Below are 16,500 nucleotides of genomic sequence, written 5' to 3'. Positions count from 1 at the left end.
AGAGGAAGAGAGGGGGAACCAGTCTGTTGAAACATCTGCGGAGGAGAAGGAAGAAGGAGAGTCGCGGCGGCCAGGAGCCCACATGGATATAATCAGCCCTGTCACGGCGTCGCCTCGCAGCTTGTAAATGTCCGCGACGGGGACGGAGGTTCGGGTCACCTTTACGGTGCCAACGCGGGTTAATTCAGCGTTTTATAGAAATCTGCACTTTGAAGGAGACTCGGCCTCGCTCTTTAATGAGTTTCCTCTTCATTTCCTTTGCTGCTTCACTCTCCTGCCCATCATCTCGTCCATCTCTGCCTCTCACTTTAAACCCCGGACAGTTATTCTTAGTGACTGTAGTACTGCGCCGAATACCAGTCTGGCATGGAGGATTTAGCGGTATCTAGCAGTCTGTTTGCAGATTACTCTGCCTCGTTCTCAATAATCCCAGTTTTATTAGCTGAGCTCAGTGTTGGAACTGCAGTAACTTCCTGATTAACGAAAACAACAATCACAGATTTGCATTTCTGATTGGCCAATTTCTCTCATGTCCTCCTAACTTACACGACTGTTAGTTTCTTACTGATGCTGGCAGGTGCACGGTTATTCTGTTTCTACTCTTTACTTGCTGGAAATAATAGAAGTAGCTGTTAGCTGTGAGCTAACCCCTAAGGCAATCGCATGTTCCAACCAAGTTTGGGAAAAACCACAGACAGTAACAGTGTTCTGGTCTAAATTCTGCCATTGCTAACAAATTAGACAGATACAACAGGAATTAATTCTTAAACATATTTTCCCACGTCTATTCCTTAGATGTGCAGTTTCAGTGTAACTTAATTTATCTATTTTTGTACCAAACAAATATAAATAAAAGATAAGATCAACATCAATTAAGAAATGCTTGTTATTTGTTTGGTCCGAATTGCTGGCAGTAAGTCGAACTCGTTTCCGGTGAGGGTTGGCCTCCGCCAGGGCTGCCCTTTGTCACCGATTCTGTTCATAATTTTTATGGACAGAATTTCTAGGTGCAGTCATGGTGTTGAGGGGATCCGGTTTGGTGACCTCAGGATCGCGTCTCTGCTTTTTGCGGATGATGTGGTCCTGTTGGCTTCATCGGCCCGTGACCTCCAACTATCACTGGATCGGTTCACCGCCGCATGTGAAGCGGCTGGGATGAGAATCAGCACCTCCAAATCCGAGGCCATGGTTCTCGACCGGAAAAAGGTGGAGTGCCTTCTCCGGGTAAAGGAGGAGATCCTGCCCCAAGTGGAGGAGTTCAAGTACCTCGGGGTCTTGTTCACGAGTGAGGGAAGAATGGAGCGGGAGATCGACAGGCGGATCGGTGCGGCGTCCACAGTAATGCGGACTCTGCACCGGTCCATTGTGGTGAAGAGAGAGCTGAGCCGAAAGGCGAAGCTCTCGATTTACCGGTCGATCTTCGTTCCTACCCTCACCTATGGTCATGAGCTTTGGGTAATGACCGAAAGAACAAGATCACGGGTACAAGCGGCTGAAATGAGCTTCCTCCGTAGGGTGGCTGGGCTCTCCCTTAGAGATAGGGTGAGAAGCTCTGCCATCCGGGAGGAGCTCGGAGTAGAGTCGCTGCTCCTCCGCGTTGAGAGGAGCCAGATAGGGTGGCTCGGGCATCTAGTCAGGATGCCCCCTGGACGCCTCCCTGGTGAGGTGTTCAGGGCATGTCCCTCCGGTAAGAGACCCCCGGGGAGACCCAGGACACGTTGGAGAGACTATGTCTCTCGACTGGCCTGGGAACGCCTGGGGATCCCTCCGGATGAGCTGGAGGAGGCGGCTGGGGAGAGGGAAGTCTGGGCTTCTCTCCTTAGGCTGCTGCCCCCGCGACCCGACCCCGGATAAGCGGCAGAGAATGGATGGATGGATGGATTGTTATTGTTTTGGATTTTTTCACCATGGTCTGGTGAGATCTGATCAGACTGAAGTTAAGATGTAAGTAACGCTTTAAACCTTTTGTAAACGAAGTCTTCGACGTTCCGTCAACAGAAAACAGATGGTTTTGTTGTTTAGCTCCACAGTTTCCCGCTCATTTGCCCAACCCAGCACGTTCGTCAGCACGACCTTCAGCTTGAGCGTATTCATGCAGGCAGACAAACCTGAGGCGGGCAGTTTTCTCCCGAATCTGTGTGATTAAACTCTCGGCAGCAGCAGTGGCAGCAGCAGTGGCAGCGGCAGCGTTATGACTCATGCTCAAGCAAATAGAGACAGGAGAAATGTGTCATCTTCCCGCTAGTTTTAAGTGATACTTCCCGCTAGTTTTAAGTGATACTTCCCGCTAGTTTTAAGTGATAAGATGTACATTAGTCGAGATATTCTAAAATACACAGTAATAAAGAGGACGTAGGATGAAAGCACAGCAAAGCTGGCCTCAGTTGTGCTAATCAGGCCGTCTGTCACCTTATTGGGACTGGAAAATGATGCCCGGCGGACCGTATCGCTGTCCAGCATGATAAGAACACATATCTGTGTGTGAGAGTTTAATGCCTCTGAGAATGTCAGAAGGTCTGATGAGGAAATCTAGTTGAGTTTTATAATAAATAAGAAGGAATTCAGAACAGGCAACTCTTAACTGCGGCATCTCGTTAGCTATGTAGAAATATGTAACAATGAGCTTTTATGCACCCCATCAGTGTTTGCCTTCTGCAAGCTAATTGTAGTTTGAAGACACTAGAATATGGAAATGCGTCTCTTAAAATCTGCCTTCCGGCATCCAGATGGATGTGTCATATGTTTGGCACAAGCATCTGTCACATCGAAACAATCCCATAATATTTTTCTGTACAATCTGGTTGTTGCATTTACAATAAAAACCTGGGATTTATAAATAATGATTGCCAACTGAAAAGTAGCAAATGACTAAATGCCGACTGAAAGCAGGAGGATGTGTTGACCTAATCTCTAACCCCTGACCCTAAACCAAACCCTAACTGGGAAGCTAATGTCAGGCAGCTTAATTAAGGCTGTCTTAATCTCGGAGAGAAGGAAAAAAGACAGAATATGTTGCTGTATTTATGCTATTTACCGGAGTAAAGCAGGAAGCTGCCGCTGGGGCAATCTGGCACTTAAATCTCTGTTATTTGGATTAGCCGTCAGCGCTCACCACAGTGTCAATGCTCTAAATTCTGGGTGTTTCACAACAGCAGATGCTCAGCTCAGCAGACAAATAAGAGGCATTCTCTGAAATAAGGATGTTTTATTAAGAAATTTCTCTTCCTCTCACTGTCTCTATGACAGCTACGACCATGTTACCGCTCGTGCGGCGGCTGTGGCTAGCCCGAGTCTCCAATTTATTAGAGCAGTAAATGCTTTGGACCTGGGTGTCGGCAGGCATTTCCCAATTGTCAAAAGCAATAAACTCGTCTCTGTGGTACAAAACGTCTGGTCCCAAATTTCACTACCTCCTGTTTCAGGTTTTGGTTTCCTGAGAGAAGGATGTGAAACGAGCTAAAATTAGCGCTGTCTTCATCTCTCTATCACATGTTTGACTCCAGCCTTTCAGCGCAGCGGTTAGCGAAGCCGGCTCATAGAAGGTTCTGGGTTTGAGGCCAGAAGGATGGACGGAGAGATTGGACTGTCTCGTCCCAACCGCTGTCTGCTGTAGTCCTGCTCTGTTCTGGATCTGACCCTGAACCTGAAGGTTCTGTTGACACCGTCATGAGGGTCATCAGGGTTTATTAACCGACATGGACGACTCTCTCCCCTGTCTCTCCTGGTGTCCCACAGCTGAATGGACATCAGATTATCTCCCATTCAGCACCTCAGTTTGAACCTCTCCTCTCCGTCCTCGCTTCCTTCATCCCCAATTAAACGCCTCGTGACTCCCCCCGCGGTGCGCCACCGCCTTCCTCTCCTTTTTTGCTTTGTCTCTAATAACAAGAACGGATGAATTGTTCCGTTCCCTCGCCCTCCCTCCTCTCCCAGACGTCTCCCATTCTCTTTTCATATCCGTCAGCTCTCTTCTTTTATTCATTCACCCTTTACTTCCTCTCTCTGCCTAATGCTTCCGTTGTCACATCTCTCTTATCCTCCCCCCTGGATGTGTGCCTTGCCTTTATCTGCCTTTAAACTCACCCTCCCTGCTTGTTCGTCGTCCCCCCCGCCGTCATGGTGCAGAATATTGATAAGCAGCACTATGACAGAGAGAAACCCTTAACTGAGCTCCTGACAAACCCCCACTCACCACCTTGTGTTTTCTGCCTGTATTTTGCAGCTCCAGACTTGTCTGAATTGGCAGGCTGCTGCCCGGATTAGAGTAAGCTTGTTATATTAGAGTTTCAACATCATCTGCTCTTAATTGTTGCTGCCAGAATTTTGGGGGGGTTGATTTAATAACTTTTGTTGCAATGCAAAAAGAGGGTAGCATATAAAAGATGCACGTGAGGCCAGGGCATTTCTAGGGATGGTGAAAATGAGGGATTATTGTGCAGAGACACTGGTATCTGAGAAAGACCATGTGTAAATACTGCTCGGTTTTCCCTTCTTCCTGCCTACTGCCGTGTTTCAACACGCTAACACGGGCGAGCGCGCCAAACGCGAGTTTGGTTTTCAAACAGTCGTGGGTGACTCAGTCCAAATCAGCCAGCGCAAACATGTTTGCTTTCCAGTTTGAAGGCTGACCAGGTTCCCAGTGGTCTGGCTCCTGATGGGAAAACCTGGACCACTCTTCTCTTTCCTTTCCTGGGCTTCGCTCCATTTATTGAATCGAGGGGCAGGGCGCTGTGATTGGGAGTTCACAGACCGGATGGCGTTATTGTTACTATGCTATGTATTCAGGTGGTATCGTTCGTTCGTTCTTCCTGCACTTACAGATGGACGCAAAGAAAACACAATTACACGACCCCGGGGCTCTCCTGAAAATGCTGCATGTTGGATAACAATGGCGGTCATACAGGAAATATTTGATTAAAGCCTGATTTAGCCGTGTTGGGGAAGCAAACTGGATGAGTGGAGATTGATGCGAGCCTCTTCTGGAAGCATGATAATGTACGTCTCGAGCTACTGCGATATTACCCCCACTATACGGCCACACAGGGAGCATTACGCTAATGCGCACCATTAGCCAGTTAGTCTTTCCCCCCTCCTCTGTTGGAAATATCTCAGCAGCCTCGTTCCCAGATGCTGGGCAGCAAATTATCAGGGAACAGTAAACGCCCTCCATTAGACAAGCTCTGCCCAGCAGCCTCCAGTACTCCCAGCAGACACTAAAAACCGCTCCGAAAGATGTGCTGTCTATCAAGCCGACGTTTCTCAGAGATCACTTCAACTTCAGTGTTCCATTTAACTTGGTTTGAAAATGCATCTTTGGTCGTCTAAGTTGGATGGAAGCAATAAAATATGGATTGAATTAAAATCATTGAAGAGTCAAAAACTCAGACACTTGATTGGACCGTGGACTGAACATCAAAGGGGGCTTTCACACTTTAAATGCACTAGAGTTTGTTTGTGCAGGTGTGAAACCTGATCTGTACTTGAGGTGCAAATATCTCTTTCGGTTCACTCTCAAATGAACCCTGGTCCGGTTCGCTTACAGTGTGAATGCAAATAGACAACTCAGCGAACCAGTGAGAGGAAGTGAACCCAAAGCAAAGGAAGTGAACCAAAGACAGGAAGTTAACCACAGCAGTTTCAGTCCCAGCCAGCGGGATTTTCTTCTTCCTCTTGTGTTTTCTCTTCTTGGCCAAGGTTTGTTTGGCCTGGTCCTGCTCAAGGTTTCTTCCTGTTAAAGGGGCGTTTTCTTGTTTAAAGGTGAGGCCCTGGGATCTATTGAAAATGTGTGAGGCTGTCTCGGCAGTGTCCCCGAGCTATCCTTGTGGGAAAGCACCAGTATTTGTTTGTAATAGTTTTTCTTTAAATTTGGCCACTTCAAGGTTTTAGTGGAATTTTGCTCAACGTTGGACAAACGAGGCACCTTCTGATTTTAGCTGCTCCCTCGGGAGCCACCATTGATTTGTCAGGCGGCTGTGGCGTCGTGGCCTGGGACTGAACGGGAGCAACACCAATTCAGGCCCCGCTACAGAAACGTTAGCATGGTGCCAGGTCCACTACTAGTATGGGTTAAATGTAGATGCCATGTATGGATGGATGTATGGATGTATGTGTGGCAAATAAAGGCTGCATTCTTCTTTAAAAAAAAAAACAGTTTTCCCCACTATTACATGAGCAACTCGTGTAAAGTTTAAAACAGGAATCTGCAGGAATAGTTTGACCATTTCTGTCGTTTACTGCTTGATGCTTTGGTGGCCATTAAAGCAGACATGCTTTTTGTTACAATCTGCACATTTTCCAATAATGAGTCTCACTGGGAGCTGTGTGTGTGTGTGTGTGTGTGTGTGTGTGTGTGTGTGTGTGTGTGTGTGTGTGTGTGTGTGTGTGTGTGTGTGTGGTGCATCAGGAAAAGCTGATTTACAGCTGATTTCCATAGTTTACATGAATGTTTTGGACCATTGCCCATCAGTGAACGTCAATTATGATTGTTTATAGTTGATAATAAAAGAATATTATAATCGGTTCAATGCATCAGGGGAGTCCAGTAGTTTTGTGTGTGATTAGGTCGAGACACTTGTGACACAGTTTTAGGGGATTCTTCCACACTCACAGTCCTGGATTTAAATTTCTGTTATTTCAAACCTTTCGTCATTGTTCCTAGAGATATTTATTCCCTCTTAGTTCACTGTTCACGATGAGCCAATCATGAATTAGCGAAACCTCACTAAATGATGGTGATATTCTCCAGACGATGGACACTAATGACACACTTTTAAACTCATTTATCCTAATGATTTGACATCCCTCAGACTGGTTTCAGTTCCATTGTTGGCTTTTAGTGTTTATATTCATAAATGTAAAAGGAACCTTGTGGCATTCCACAAGGATCGCCTCTGGGTCCGGCCCTACTCTCTGCTTACCACCCTTCACAACAGCCCTGGTGCACAAATCCGTTTCCTCTTACTGTTTTTATTGAGATTCTTCAGTTTTGTTCAATCTTATGTATCAGTCAACTGGTATTTGCCAGCTCTTGTATGACTTTACAAGCTTTCATAAAGCATTTAAATACATTTTGGAGCTGCGTAATGTCTCTGCAGAGGCCGGCTCATGCATACATTATAGAATTAGGGAGCTGTAATTCTCCTGAGATGATCAAATTTGGGACTTTTATGAGTGTGTAACACATTTAAAATCCAAAACCAACTGTGCTGCCTCTCGGGAAGAAAACTCAGGAAATGGCACCTGGACTTGATTTGGTCCTGGTCTGACTGTCACGGCGTGCCATTCTTCCCCGCAGCACCACACCCTCTGCACAGAGAAAAGCTCCAATATGTAAATAAGGATTGTGGAAAGGGTTTTCAGTACCCAGATACTAGAAATTCTGGAAAAGGAAAACCCATCACTTTTGCATCAAACTTCTGTCTCATTTGCCAAAAAGGTTCAAACAGGAACATAATTTTGCCTCTTTTACTGTTAAAACGCAGGACGGAAACTACATTACTGTGGCATTTAAGTGGAACAGACGCACTGACCTTCTCTCTGCTTGACAGAAAGAGTCGCTGACATTCTGCCTTATCGATCAGGTGACAGAAATGTTGTTTGTTTAATGAGAAATGGCAAAACTAAATGATACTGTCGCTCAGTTGAGATGGACTGTGATGAGAATTGCGGAGATAGATTGATATGAGGATACAAGTGAGATTAAATCAAAAAGAGGAGCTGGCTGTGGGTCCATTTGGGAGCCTGTTGATCATACAGGCAGCCAAAGGGACTCCAGGGAGTCGCTGACCTTTCTGTGTCTGCACGGGGGTGTGTGTGTGTTAGTTTGTGTGTTACCTGAGTTGTTGAACAAAAGACTTCACCTGAGTAAACTGACCTTTCTTTCAACATGCAGTGTGGACTTCAGCTCCCCGCAACCACATCAGGAGAGCCGAGACAACGACACCTCCGATGAGACGCCTAGAACCCCAACGTCAACCGGGACAGCATGTTTCTGACAACCTTGCACTGATCTGTCCATTAATTTCTCTCTTCTCACCAAGGTTGACTTCTCCAGGCAGCCTGGATGTCATGGTGCAGCTCATTAGAGCGTGTACAAGCTGAGTTGTCGCGACATCGTGACCACTTCAATAGGCCATTAAGGGAACGGAGAAGCTCTGGTTAATTTGTCGGAGAAAATGCGAACCGTCCACGATCTCTCGATTATATAACCCCCCAGAGGATGGCTGTGTAATGCATTTTAAAGCCATATTGCTCGTCAACTTTGCTACACATCTCAGAACCTTCCTCATCCGGTGGCAGATGTTTATAAGTTATTTATACACCGTCTGCTGCCATCAGAATTCTCCCCATATGCTTTCATGAATCCAAGAGCCTAACCCCCAACTCACAACACAGGCAAGGAAACCCCCCCTTTAACAGGAAGAAACCTTGAGCAGAACCAGGCTCATACGACCCTGCTGCTGATGTCCGCTGGATAAAGGAGGACAGAAAGAGGACAGAAACCCTTAGCAATCCAGTGAAGAACTCAAAGATCAGTGATCCATTTTTATTCTCCGTGTCATCCACCAAGTGGAAAATGCAATATCTTAATTTGTAGGTTGCCATAAAAGCACCCTCCAACCTTTATCCTCAGGCTGGAACATTAGCAACCTTTTCTTTGAACACACTGGCCACAGCACAGTGAAGGAAATGATTAGTAATCTACCTGCTAAATGCTCCGACTGATCGGTTATTTATGCGCAGGTGGCAATTATGGTTTCCAAAGAGCTGTGGCAGCGACAGTTGTTCCAAAACATTAGACTTATGAGCCGAAAAACCAAATGCAGGGAAAAACTTCAGCAACCTAGCAGTGTTAAATAAACATTTTTGGAAAAAACAACATAGTGTTCAATGTTGGACCTGTAAAGAGAGAATTCAGAGTTTATGTCTTTATTTAATAGCTTTATCTGATATATTAGAGGTTAGGTTTTGGTTACAAAAATGCTCCTTACGACTACAAGTGCAGCATTAACATTTTGGAACAGTGGAGAACCATGACAGCAGTTCCCCATGGGGAGAAGTTCATCACAGCTATCAGACACGCACCTCCTGGAACACGGAGCCAAGGAATGCTGCATTTGTTGACTGTTATGACTGTTAAAGCAAGATGCATGAAAACACAAGCCAGCAAAGGTTTTAATGTGGTTAATAGCTTACATCACCTTTAGCGGCACCCGTGCTGGGAGGGGAGTGTGGTTGTTGCAAGAGAGTGAGAGAGACATAAATGATGACTGGCAGGATGGTGGGGGGAGAGCTACAGACTGAGAAGAAAGAAAAAAAAATCAGGAATTCATTATTTTCCGGTTCGGTCTGCGGATGGCTGATAAGGCCGATCAGAGGAGAATCTCATCAGGGTGTTCTGCTTTACGAGCTCACCACCGAACATTTCCACTGCAGATCCATTCGTGTGGCTCATAGCGACGTGCCGGTTTGAACAGTGCCGGTTTAATGCAGTTTAAGGATTCATTTACACTGAATTCAAAATCAGCCGCTGTCATCTAGATTGAGATTGGCTGCGTTATTGGCTATATGTCAGAGAACCAGGTGCCCAGGTCGTACAGCCCCCTTTGCACATTTGTCACTATGGTAACATCAGCCAGATAAGATGAAGTCTTATTAAACCCAAGATGATGAGAATTCCAGCGACACATTGAATCAGCTGTTGCAGCAGCCAGGACAGGGGGACTTGTTAAAAGTTATGACGCAGCTGTGTCTTAAAAGTACCGACATTTCGTAAGTACACGCCATCCTTTATGGCTTCCTGCTGCATGTTTTCTTTTCTCACGTTCAGAAGAAGGGGTGGGCGAGATTTACAATGAATGAATTAATTTGTTTGGTTTTATGAAGGCACTGATCCGTGAGATAGGCAAGAGGACGGGCAGCAATTTCAACTTCGTCCTTATCTGTACTCCACACTTGGACATGACTGGCCCACATCTCATCCATGGAATGTACTGGGGCTATCACATGACCTCATGTTATAGTCTCTTATATATTTTCTTTTTTAACTATGTAGTAACTGAAAATGCTCCTGTCCCCATTTTCCCACAAGTCGCAGCATTAAAATAAAATGAGAACAGTGGATATAAAATAGCTTTTGTTCAGTGTCATTGTCACACTTTAGAATGAGGAAAGCATGTTCACTGTTTACTTTCCTTCTGGATATGATAACAGCAAGTGCTTTTAATGAATCATTAACCATCGGTATTTTGTTAATAAATAGGTAGTTAATGGTGAATATGTGAACCCTAATCTAAAGTATTACCAGCAAAGTTTATTGAGATGATAATATTTGTATAATACCTGCCCTATTTCCCTACACATAAGCACTATTTAGGCGGTTATAGCTGTAAATGATAAATTGATAACATTGTAGTGGAAGGGAAATCACTAGGGGTGGCATTGTACCACTCATAAAGCTGGTTAAAAAAAGAAAAATGGTAAAGAAATGGATGTGCAATATGACCGAGGCTTGTAAAAAATGGGTAAGTTTATTTTTTTTTAAAAATCCCTTCTGTAACAGAATAACTGGGTGCAGATGAGAGCTAGATAATAGCTGTGTGGCAGCAAAGTAAATATGGACGCGCAAGTTGCGAGAGTGGCGACTGGATCAAACGGAAGAGAAACCAGACATGACCTGAACTCCAGCCAACTTCCTCTTAGTCCTCGTTACGCTCCAACTGCTCCCTGAAAAACAACTCAAACAGGGAATAACAGTCATGCTTAGACTGGTTCATTATGTATCCAGTTATTGATGGTTGTTGGCTTTATTATTGTGCATCATCTAGTACGCTATAGTGAACGTTTACTTGGAAGTTCTAAAAAATGTGTTTCCTTCAGGGCATCTGGTGGCTTTATAGTGGGGGTTTTTGTCTCCAGGGGCTTAACCCAGAGTCTGATCCCTGGACACCCAATAGTTGTAAGGAAAAACTGTCTTTCAACAGGAAGAAATCTTGAGCAGGACCAGGCTCCTATGCAGGGGAGGAACCCCCTGGTGACGGCCGGCCGGGTAAAGGATGAGGAGGGGAGACAGGACAGAGGAAGGCGCTGACAGAAGAGACAAGGAAGAGTTGATGGATGAGGTCCGAATCATTGGAAATTACAAAGGTGCACATCAAGTTACCTTCAAATGGGCCCCCCCATCCTTCCCCTCACACCCCTACCTACCCACCACGGACCACACATGATCTGTGCATATTGTTTATCCTCATTAATAGGATTAAGAGATCAAATTTAACTTGTTCTTTTAACCACCCTCACTTCCACTCGTGAAAGGAGCAGAAATAAAGACTTAAATGCAACAACAGAATTCCTAGTTGTGATAAATATGAGAATAAAGGTACAGCACAAATGGAATATTGTCACTGATGCCAACAACTGCTCTCTGTACACAGCAATATTTATTTAAAGTTTTCAAGATTAGTCACCAAGCGCCTTGCCATAAAGGACCAAGTAAGGTCGTGACTAAGTTTCCAGTGTTTACTGCTGCCTTTGTCTGCCTCCTTTTATTAATGCACCTGTCTGATACTGACGTGGGAGTCGCGTTCCCAAAAAATAACTTCACGAGAGGACTTATTAATCCAGGTGATGGAAACATTGAGACACTGCTGGAGTGGATGTGCCGAGGCGATGGGATGATTTGGCTTCTGCTCTGCCAGGTTGAGGTGCACTGACATTTTGCTGCTAAATGATGTTAAAATCAATCCCCCCAAGGCTGGAATTCCTCCACTATCTTCAGCTTCTGGGCCAGAAAATGGAGGTCAGGTCCAAACAGGATGAGGGGTCAATTTAGTCAGCATCTTGGTAACTATAAACCCCCCTCTTCCCCTCCCGCTGCTCTCCTGTGGTTCCAGTGGAAGCTGCAGGAGATTAAAGTCGTCACCTCTGTGCTGCTCCCTTGTTTGCACACGACGGACGTGTTCCAGCTATTTCTGCGATTGCAGTTGTGATCCTGCACTGATTTTTGCAGTTGCAGCCTATTTTGTGCTCCAAACAACAACTCTTGGGAGTTTATCCATACACTCATTCCACGGATTGCACCGACTGGACTCCAAGAATTCCTCCAATCTTCCTCCACTTTTCAATCAAACTAGTGATTATGTCAAACATGCACCAAATTAGAAAGTTGAGTTTGTGTTACTAAGCAACCGTATCTTATTTGTTACTAATCACAGGAGAAAAGTGGGCGCTGATTTGTGACAAGACATTTATATTCTGTCTATATTCTGTGAGAAAAAACAAATAATGTAGATCAATGAATGTCTCTTATATCCCAGTTATGGTAAGAATGTATTTTATTTTATGTTGTGGACAGATTTGGTTCAGCAGAGAATTTATGGCAGCAGTTACCAGAAGGATCTTCCTGTGATCCTCTCACATATCCGCCACGTGCGCTGTATTGATTATGGCGATGGTGTCCGTTGGGATTAATTTAAACCTCCATAAGAGGGAAGCTGATCCAGGAAAAAATGTATTCTAAAAAATGTATTTACTTTCCCAACAAACCACAGGTCACCCCCTTTAAACTACCCTGAGGGGGGGGGGGCAAACTCATTCACAAATCCATCAAATTGGCCTTCATCCACAGATTCCTGCTCTTGGGTAGCTGCTCAATTTTAAATATGCCTGGAATCACAAAGATATTACCTTAAACTTTGACACATCCTGTAACTATTCAGCACCACTCCTCTGTCTGCTGCCTGTCCTTGGCTCTTCCTCAGCTTCCACCTCCACCTCTATGTCTTCAGAAAACACAACACAGACCCAATACATTTTAAAAAGGCGGCATTAAAAACACATACTGCCCTTTTCTAATCGATGTGACGTGACTCTGCATGACAGTTGCATACAAATCCTGCAGACGAAACTCACTCAGCCCATTATAGCCACGCGCACCTCTAGTTTGAATGACGATAGGTGAATTCCCTTCGTGCGGCTGCATTTTAAAGCCATAGTGTTACTTTGACTTGTTTTTCATAAGGGCAGGAGCGATGCTATTAAATGATTTTTTGCATGATGGTTTATCACTGATTAATGCGCCTTTTTACGCGCGAACCAGACAGACCGCAGAAGGAAGAGGCGTGAATTGACATGCTGCTCAGATGTGATCCGATAAGGTCCAATGGGAGGAACGCAAAGTGCGCGTTTGGACACGGGAGGCTCCTCAGTGGCTTTGAGCGGTGCGCACCTCCCCTCTCATCGAAAAAGAGCCTCCTCTCCCTTTACACAGCCTGCCCGTAATTCCTGCTCTTCGTGCCAGAGCCTGCAGCTGTCTCTGCTGTGACCCACCGCCGCTCCTGCGGGAGAATCGACTTCTCCGCGCCTATCAAGACTTGATTCTTTTTTCCCCCACATCACCGCGGACGCATGAGCGCAAACGCTAAAATCTCAGCAACTTTGAAACATTTTTCAACACCTCTGGGATGGAAACACCTGACATTTCGTAACAACTGCGGGACTCTTTGTAACCGTGAAGTCGACAGGAATGTGGAATACAAGTCGCCAGGGGTGAGTTTTGTTGTTTTGCGGCTCTCGGTTGTATTGTGTTTCGTGCGCGTTGCGCAAAATTGAAGTTTGCTGCGTGGATTCGGAGTCAGGGAATGTAACCCTGTTACAGTAGGAATCACACCGCCGCAGATGATTAAATCCGTCATCTGCTCTTTGAAAGGACATTAAAAAAGACGTATAACAGAATTCTCGTCCTGCAGTCAAAGGAGCTGCACCTGACACAATGACCACAGACCTGAACCTGACGTCCCTGCTGAATGTCACCGATGTCCACAACAACACAAGAGGATGTTCGCTCACCAAAACCGGCTTCCAGTTCTACTACCTGCCCACCGTCTACATCATCGTCTTCATCACAGGGCTGGTGGGCAACAGTCTGGCCATTTGGATGTTCGTGTGCCACATGAGACCCTGGAGCAGCATCTCGGTCTACATGTTCAACCTGGCCCTGGCTGACTTCTGCTACGTGCTCTCGCTGCCCTTCCTCATCTTCTACTATTTCAACAAGACCGACTGGATATTTGGGGACGTGCTGTGCCGGCTGCAGCGCTTCATATTTCACGTGAATCTCTACGGGAGCATCCTGTTCCTGACCTGCATCAGCGTCCACAGGTACACCGGAGTTGTTTACCCGCTCAAGTCTCTGGGGAGGCTGAACAAGAAAAGCGCCGTTATCACCAGCGCCTTGGTGTGGCTGCTGGTCATTGTCTCGATTTCCCCCATCCTTTATTACTCCAGGACCGGACTGAAGAACAACGCGACCACGTGTTACGACACGACCACTGTGGACGAGCTGCCGGGTTATTTCATCTACAGCATGATTTTGACTGTCTTCGGCTTCTGCGTCCCCTTTATTATCATATTCTGTTGCTACGGCATGATCGTGAAAGCGCTGATCTACAACGAGATGAACAACGCGCCGCTGCGGCAGAAATCCATCCACCTGGTGATCATCGTGCTGGTGGTCTTCGCCGTCTCCTACCTTCCCTTTCACGTGATGAAGAACCTGAACATGAGGGCTCGGCTCTACTTCCAAACGCCCGACATGTGCGAGTTCAACAACCGCGTCTACGCCACCTACCAGGTGACGCGGGGCCTAGCGAGCCTCAACAGCTGCGTGGATCCCGTCCTGTACTTCCTGGCCGGCGACACCTTCAGGAGGAAGCTGTCGCGGGCCACAAAAAAAAACTCCAAGAAGGGGGACCACATGCACCAGTCCAAGAGCGACGAGACGGCGCTCAACAGCCTGGCGGAGAACGTGGAGAACGGGGATCGCAGCCTGTGACAGCGCTCATCTGTGCGTCTGACTGCTAAAAAAATGCACTGTGGAGGCTGACGATGGAGACCCCGTGTTTCAACCCCCCCGCTCTCCTCTCAGCCTGTTGGCGTTGATAAGCTACGTGACCGTATCGTCCTGTATTTGTGTTGTCTTCTGAGTGTTCCAGCCATCGCTACTCGTCCTCACAGAAGAGTTAGTGATGCTTATAGTTGGATAAAGGGGACAGAGCGATAGCAGCTTCTCCCGCCGCCGATTTGGCCTGCAATCAGTAGATGACACTCGATTAGAGGAATAAGCGAATGCACCGGAGCAGAGCTGGTTGCACAGACGGTTTTCTAATGCACATTGACCTGAAACCTCTGCTCATCACTCCTCGTTTGTTCCTCCGTCTCTCGCTGATGGGTGAGAAATCTGCATTTCTCACCCTGACAGCTCTGAGGTTCTGCCCTTGCTCTCTGTTGATGTGTTCTGTACAGGGGGAAAAAAAACTACCCGCAGTATTTTTGTGTTATATCTATGATGCTAACATGAATGTTCTGTTTTTTTCAGATTTACTGTGCACAATGTTGTGACGTTGTAGAGTTGCTCGTATCGTTGACACTAATCCAAACCTTAAGGTTACAAAGAGTGCCGACTAACTCTGACAAGTATGCAAAGAATAATGATTGCATACACAAATGAAGACGGTTGTATGAGATACCTTTCAGTATATACGGCACTCATATGTGCTGGTGTTCCTTGTTCGTATGTGGGCTGTAAGATGGATGTTCCATGTCTGTGTTTGTGCCTTTGTGAACCTGTAATGTGGTTGGCTACTAATCAAGAAGGGAAGTGAATCACCTGCACTGGATATTTGGGGCCATCTGTTACTTTTCGTCAATAAATTTTGATATTTAAAACATGCTAGATGGTGACTTTCTCTGAGTGTTTAGACCCCTCGGCTACCTGCTGTTAGTGTGAGCTTTAACACTGCTGAAAATAGAAGAACCGGATCTCGTCCTGTTGATGGCTTAATGAGCTCAGCTTTAAATATATCTGTTTCATTTACTGTGGTATTAGACTGTCATTTCAGAGCAGTGACAGAAGGGTGAAGGTCCAACTGGAGGGTGAAGATCACAATTCTTTATTATAATGTAACGTATTGATGATTAACAGCTGATGGAGACCTTCCCGTTTCTGCGACAGCAGTTGTCGCCTGTTTTTAATTAAACATTTCCAGTCTAGTTGTGCCTCCAGCCCGGCTCCTCCTCCCCTTCTTCCTCCGCTCTTCTCTCCATGTCTCAGCAGCGCCAGAAGGAAATGAGGGGACGAGGGGAGAATGAAGAGCGCGCCTCCAAAGGCCGCTTTTGTGTCTGACATCATGGAGTATTGATGCAGAGGGGTGAATGGGTCGTTCCTGGGAACCCAGGACCCTGGCCTGCATGGTGCGGTGAGCACAGGAAACAATCTCCTTCCAAGCATTTCCTCTGAATACAAACAGCTAACGGGGCGCCGATGAGCCACTGGTAAAACACAAGTCTTCAATGCAGCCGCGTACCACACACGGAACCATTGTGGGTCGCCCGATAGGCACTTCTTTAATAGCAACCATACGGTCCATCAGCGTTTAAATTGATCGAACAATCTTCTTCCAAGCATTTCCTCTGAATGAAAACAGCTTTTAAACTCTTTGAGCC

General features: G+C 46.0%; 1 protein-coding gene across 1 annotated transcript; it reads left to right on the top strand.

Annotated features, from left to right (window-relative positions):
- The first annotated feature begins 13,051 nt into the window (after positions 1-13,051).
- p2ry1 (purinergic receptor P2Y1) lies at positions 13,052-15,730 on the top strand. The gene is made up of 2 exons (XM_057049956.1): positions 13,052-13,545; positions 13,746-15,730. The coding sequence occupies exon 2, from the start codon at positions 13,769-13,771 to the stop codon at positions 14,828-14,830; it is 1,062 nt and encodes a 353-aa protein (XP_056905936.1). The 5' UTR covers positions 13,052-13,545; positions 13,746-13,768; the 3' UTR covers positions 14,831-15,730.
- The last annotated feature ends 770 nt before the right edge of the window (positions 15,731-16,500 follow it).

The sequence above is a fragment of the Takifugu flavidus genome, chromosome 12 (assembly GCF_003711565.1).
Source record: "Takifugu flavidus isolate HTHZ2018 chromosome 12, ASM371156v2, whole genome shotgun sequence".
In the NCBI taxonomy this organism is placed as follows: Eukaryota; Metazoa; Chordata; class Actinopteri; order Tetraodontiformes; family Tetraodontidae; genus Takifugu; species Takifugu flavidus.
Note: the sequence above shows the minus strand (reverse complement) of the source record. Positions and strands in the feature narration are given on the sequence as shown.